General features: G+C 53.3%; 1 protein-coding gene across 1 annotated transcript in view; it reads right to left on the bottom strand.

The window, feature by feature from the left end:
- Positions 1–2,645: 2,645 nt before the first annotated feature.
- Positions 2,646–6,000, bottom strand: part of LOC122902315 (sterol 26-hydroxylase, mitochondrial) — a 34,998-nt gene continuing 31,643 nt past the window's right edge. The window contains exons 4-10 of the mRNA XM_044241612.1: positions 5,119–5,318; positions 4,806–5,003; positions 4,460–4,632; positions 3,720–3,886; positions 3,482–3,563; positions 3,189–3,401; positions 2,646–3,035 (exon numbers count right to left, since the gene is read on the bottom strand). Of these exons, the coding sequence (XP_044097547.1) occupies positions 2,916–3,035; positions 3,189–3,401; positions 3,482–3,563; positions 3,720–3,886; positions 4,460–4,632; positions 4,806–5,003; positions 5,119–5,318 (1,153 nt within the window). The 3' untranslated portion in view covers positions 2,646–2,915. The remainder of the gene's footprint in view (positions 3,036–3,188; positions 3,402–3,481; positions 3,564–3,719; positions 3,887–4,459; positions 4,633–4,805; positions 5,004–5,118; positions 5,319–6,000) is intronic.

Raw genomic sequence — 6,000 nt, 5'->3', positions numbered from 1 at the left:
AAATTCCAGGGCCCATGCCTAGAGATGCTAATATCCTGACTTGGGGGTGGGACATGGGCAACTGTATTTATTTTCTGTAGACAGTAGAGATTTATGATGCATAACACGTGATGAGCATGATGGCTTGCCGAGAGATAAGGATGCCTCATTTCCATAATTAGGAAAATCATTCATCATGTTATTGCATCTGTATTATTTGTCAGGACTAAGATCTATAAGAAGAGCTGGCTAAGGGCAGGAACACAGCGTAGGAGAGATACAATTTGCTGGCAATCTTGCTGGCCTTCCAAACACCCACAAATACAGAAGAATTCAGTACGATGTCCTGTATACCCATCCTGTGAAGGCAGTTATCATAATTTTTATTTGACATGCATCCTAAAACTGGAATCAGAAATAAGGAGCTAGAACCAAACTAGTATTAACAAGTCAAACTGCATCCAGAGCTAAAACATCTAAGATCAGGAGCAGGTAGACAGCCAGAAAACATGAGGTACTTGATTTATTTTTACTCCTGGGAGTGCTGCCTGAATGTTTTTCAAAAGGGAAAGCTGATTTCTTTTTTTTTTTCTTTTTTTTAAGATTTTAGGTATTTCTTTGACACACACAGAGAGGTAGACGGCAAGTACAAGTAGAGGGAGCAGCAGGCAGGGGCTCTCCGCTGAGCAGGGCGCCTGATGCAGGGCTCCATCCCAGGATCCTGGGATCATGACCTGAGTCTGTGACTTAGGTGGGCACTCCCTGAGACAGCAGACCCCTGGTGGTCCAGTGGTCCGAAGGAACAGCCCACCGGAAAGGCAGAAGTGGCTCTGGTTGGTAGAAATCTCTGCCCACCTCCGAGTCCGGCCCCCACGCTCTGATGTATAAGGTGCTCTCCCAGCTGAATCCCAGCACAGGTCGGGGGCGTCAAGAGCTTTGTCCTTATCATCAGGAATTCCTCCCAATTTTCTTGTGAGTTCTTCCCCGTAGTCAGTAGGAAAAGCTCTGCATCATCCCCTCTTCTTCCTTCCCCTGCCTACTCTTCCAGGCTCTTCTCATCCGACAAACCAAATGTTGATTAACTGCTTCCCAGGTGCCAGACACAGAGTTGGCCACTGGGATCCAAACCAAAAGGAGTGTGGTTTGTGCCCTCCAGGGGGTACACAGGTGGCTGGGGAGACAGTTGGGTTGCTGACAAGGGGAACAGACTAAGTGCACCGTTCTGTAACATTTGCGGGGGGAGGCGGGGAGCACAAAGCAAGTGCTTTTGCTCCCCCCAGCGAGGTCAGGGGAGGCTTATTCAAAGGCAGTGACATTTGAGCCCTAAGGAAGAGCCCGTTCTCTGGGATGGCATCACCGGTGAAGAGAGTGTTCCAAGGAGAGGGGACATGAAGAACCAAGTATTGAGGCCAGAAAGAGCGGAATGTGCTCAGGGCAATACAAGGAATTGGGGTTAGGCTGTGGAAGGGGCGTCTGGGCAGGGTGTAGGGGTGGAGGGAAGGGTGTTAGAGTTTTCTGAGCCGGAGTAAGGACTTAGGACTTTGCTTCAGGGCCGAGAGAAGCCACTGAAGGATTTTAATAAGGACAATTACATATATATATATATATATATATATGCAATTTTTAATCTCACCAACATAAGAAATTTGACTTTAGTTTTCTGTGACCCAGCAGAAATTTACCCCTGGGGCTAGGACTCTGTGAGGATGGGACTCCTTGCCCTCCTCAAACCTGGGGTACACTCTGTCTGCACCAGCCCGCTTTCCTTCTGGTCGGCTTCCTGTATTGAAGAGGTTGGAGAGCTAAAAACTACAATCCCCATACTGCCTTGCAGCTCAGGTTCCAAGGCAGCCCGGCTTCCAGCTCTGGGTTGCATGGGAGATGTGTGGAAGGTGGGCGCAGGACAGAGGCCATGCTTCTGCTGCTCCTGTTCCTCCTTCTGCTGCTGTCGCTATCGCCTTTGGGGAAGGGAGTCACAGGCCAGGAGTCGGGGCAGAGAGGACGTTTTCTCCCCCACAGGCAGCACTGCCCAGAGATATGGAGATGCACTGGGACCAGCAGCTGTGGCGAGAGTGTCCGCAAACTCATGCTCCTGAGGGAGGCCAACCAGGTGCTTCGCAGGCTGATCGGAGCCCCCTGGGGAGCCATCCCTGGGACCCAGCCCAGAATGCCTCCACCCATTCCTGCAGCGCTTCGATGCTTATGTCCAAGCACTTTCTGTTCAAAAGAGGGTGCCCCTCGGGACGCCTGGGTGGCTCAGTTGGTTAATCGGCTGCCTTCGGCTCAGGTCGTGATCCCAGCGTCCTGGGATCGAGTCCCACATCGGGCTCCTTGCTTGGCAGGGAGTCTGCTTCTCCCTCTGCCTCTGCCTGCCACTCTGTCTGCCTGTGCTTGCTCTCACTTCTCTCTCTATGACAAATAAATAAATAAAATCTTAAAAAAAAAAAAGGGGGTGCCTGGAGGACCGCTCTGCAAGTTCTGCTCAGGCTGGGCTTCAGCCAGCACCAGGTGAAGCAAAGCTCTCTCCATGAGGCCCAGGAAAGCACCGGTGTTCTCATGAGAGGGCTCTGCCTCCCGCAAGATCCCTAAGTGGGAAGAGGCTGTTCCCTCAACACAGCAAGGGGCTCAGACACTGGGTCATCAAAAAGAATGACAAAGGTCTCCAATTACAATAAAAATCCCTTTATTCTATATTTTCTCCAAAGAGAGCAATGTGACACAGGGGTGGCTCTTTATTGGAGAGACAGACATTCAGAATGATAAAAGTGGCAAAAGCTCAGGGTCCTACAGAAAGTACTCTGAGTTCCTTCGACCTCTCATGCCTGGAAGCCACCTTCTCCACCTTCTCCACCTTCTGGTCTGAGACACAGCCGTGGCTAGGAATAAGTGCTCCAGGGATCCAGAAAGGGACTGCTCCCAGGAGGCATGGGCCCAGCTCAGCACTGTCTCTCCTGGAAGCGCAGGCTCACCTTCTTATTGGGAACCAGGACAATGCGTGCCATGCTCCTCACCTCCCCTGTCTCGGGGGCCAGGACCACCTCGTACTTCTGGATCAGCTGGGAGGGAACACGCCTGGGCATTAGAATCTGCGATCTCCAGCCGCTCCCCTCCCTGCCCTGCTCCTTCCCTGTGCCAACCTTCCACTCCCTGCCCTGGTCTCCACCAGCCCTCCCTGGCCCCACATGGCCTTCCAGCCTCTCCCCACTCACCCTTGACAGCAGCAGCTGCATCTCCAGCTCTGCAATCCTGCGGCCCAGGCAGGCCCGGACGCCATAGCCAAAGGGCACAGAGCCAAACGGATGTTGGACTCCAAGGGCAGCAGGCTGGCTCTTCCTCAGCCAGCGGTAAGGCTGGAAGCTCTCCGGCTCAGGGAAGATGTCAGGGTCCCGGGACACCACGTAGTGACAGAACACAAACTGGGTCTGCAGGGCAAGAACGGGCAGCACATCACCTTAGGGCTCCAGGGCGGCCCTGGGAATCCCAGCTCTTCAGCTCCACTCACATTCTTGGGGAAGAGGAAGCCATTGACTTCAATTTCCTTTTCTGTGATGACCCGGGAGTTCATGGGGACCACAGGGTAGAGGCTGCAGGGAAAAAAGGTGCACGTTTGCCTCTGGTCCCCCAAGTCCTTCTTTTCACCTCGCCCCTGGCCCTAGTTCCAACCCCCATCCCCCGCTCCCGACTCCTGTCCCTGAGTCCTCCTTAGCGCAGACCCCGCACTCCCAGGAACTACCGCCTACCGCAGGGTCTCCTTAAGCACAGCTTTGAGCAAGGGCATGTGGGCAAAGTCCTTGGGCTGGGGCACCTGTCCGGCTGGCACCACGCCCACCACTTCCTTATGCAATGCAGCCTGGATCTCTGGGTTCTTTGAAAGATGGTACAGGGCCCACGTCATCGTGTTGGATGTCTGGAAGGCAGTGGGAGAGGGGAAGTAAGGAGGGATTTCTAGGCAAAAGGCTAGAGAGGAGGGTAGTAGGAGGCTGAGTGGGCATGCACCATAAAATGAATGTGCCAGAAGCATGGTGGAAATAGACACAGGGGCTCATGAGGACGCTTCTTGCCGAGCGTGACTCCACAGCACGTGAGGACCCATGAGACGGTGAATCGAGCTCTAACAGGGAGTTTGGAACAGACAGCAACCCCATGCAACAAAAGGAAAGCAGAGACCAACTAAGAAGATGCTTGTGGTCGAGCTTTCCACTTAAGTTACACCTTAAATAGATGTGAGACAAAACTTCTAGGTAGCCAAGAGAGGCTCCAGGAGGCGATGGGGTCCCTCTTACAAAAGGACCATTCCCTGCCCACCTCCTCCAGGTTGAATGACCTCCCCCCTGTTTTCCATCTAGCTCTACATCTAGCATACAGAAAGAGAAGCAGGTACCTGGAGGGACGAAGGTCAGGCTCAGGTGAGGGTAATGGGGAATTGGTTCAGGATAGGAGCTGGGAGCCCCTGGTCTCCTCGCTGGCCCCCCTCACGCACCGTGTCTACGCCAGCCAGGAGCAGCTCAGGCAGGCTGCCCATGGCGTCATGAGTACTGAGCTGTCCTCTGGTCAGCAGGAAGTGCAGGTAGCCAGATATCTCGACCTCATCTGGCCCCCTTGTCTGCAGCTGGGTCTCTATCTCCTTGAGTTTCTCATCAATCAGCTTCTTCCCTGCAGGGACAATGGAGAACAAAGGCGATGAAGGTGAAAAGTCGTGATCTCCAAGGACCAAGAGCCACTCTGACAGCTGGTAGCAGGAGGCAGAACGTCCTGGCCCAGACCTTGGAACCCACTCTCCTCCTCCTCACCCCTACACCTGCCACTTCCTTCCCGGGCCTCCTTACCAAAAGAGAAGATGGTGTTCCAGCCATCCAGATAGCGCTTCCAGAAAGGGAGCAGGGAACGGGTCCACTTGGGGAGGAAGGTGACATAGACTGAGTTCTGGAACATGAGCCCGACAGATCTGACGAAGGCCACCGTGTCCTGGGGGATGGGGCGCTCCAGGCAGCCAATACGTTTCTCAAACAGGATGTAGCAAATAGCTGGTGGTGCACAAAGGACGTGAAGGGAGGCGGTGTCATGGCGCCCGCTAGCCAGTGGCCCCGCCCCTGACCCCTGCCTCCTCCTCCTCCCAGGACCCTCTCCCAACATGGGTACCTTCCAAAGCAAAGTAGTAGAAATGGTGAGCCATGTCAGACACCTGGTCGCCCGAGGGGCTCTCTGCCAACAGCCGGTTCAGGTGGGCCATGAAGTCATCGATCACCTCATTCACGACACCAGCGTAGAGTGCAGCCTCACCGGGCTTCAGCATCCGCTGGTTCAGAGCCTGGCGCAGCTGGTACCAGTGCTGTCCTTCCCTGTGGGGAATGGAGGAAGTGCACACTTGTGAGTACCTGATGGAGACTGGATTCAGGGGCGTCTCCCCCCTGCCCTGTGACCCCAACAGAGTCTGGGAAGACCTCTGGCTCCTCGATTTAGAATTATAGAATCACTGAACTTCAAAGACCAGAATCTTCAAATCACAAAACTTCCGAGTCTCACTACAGCATCGAGGAAGTAGTCAAGGTGGGCATCTGGAGTCAGACTACCCGGGGCCAAATGATGATTACAGGTCTGATGACTACTGGCTGAGTGACCTTAGGCAGGTGACTTCTGTGCCTCAGTTTCCCCTTCAGTAAAATGGGAATAATAAACATGCCTATCTTAGTAGGGTTGTTCGGACAATTATAGGGCTTCGATCAGAGCCTGGCACATGGTGAATGCTTAATGAATGTTGACTGTGATTATCTTAGGATGATATAATTCCAAAATCTTCTGTATGTGAAATTAAGGAAGAAGTGCAATGGTTCCAGTCCTTCTGCATGGAGGATGAGGAATAAAGGAGGAGCAAATTAGGGTTTTGGGAAGCTCAGATTCTGGACCTTCACATTCTGCTTGGCTCAGTGAGCCAAAGGGACAAAGAGACCCACCTGGGAGATACCCCAGAATCTTCTTGTTACAATCATCCAGTAGGGGGTTGGGTCCCCACCCGGATTAGAC

The sequence above is a fragment of the Neovison vison genome, chromosome 3 (genome assembly GCF_020171115.1).
Source record: "Neovison vison isolate M4711 chromosome 3, ASM_NN_V1, whole genome shotgun sequence".
NCBI classification, from domain to species: Eukaryota; Metazoa; Chordata; class Mammalia; order Carnivora; family Mustelidae; genus Neogale; species Neogale vison.
The sequence above is the reverse complement of the archived record's forward strand: the minus strand, read 5'-3'. Positions and strand labels throughout refer to the sequence as shown.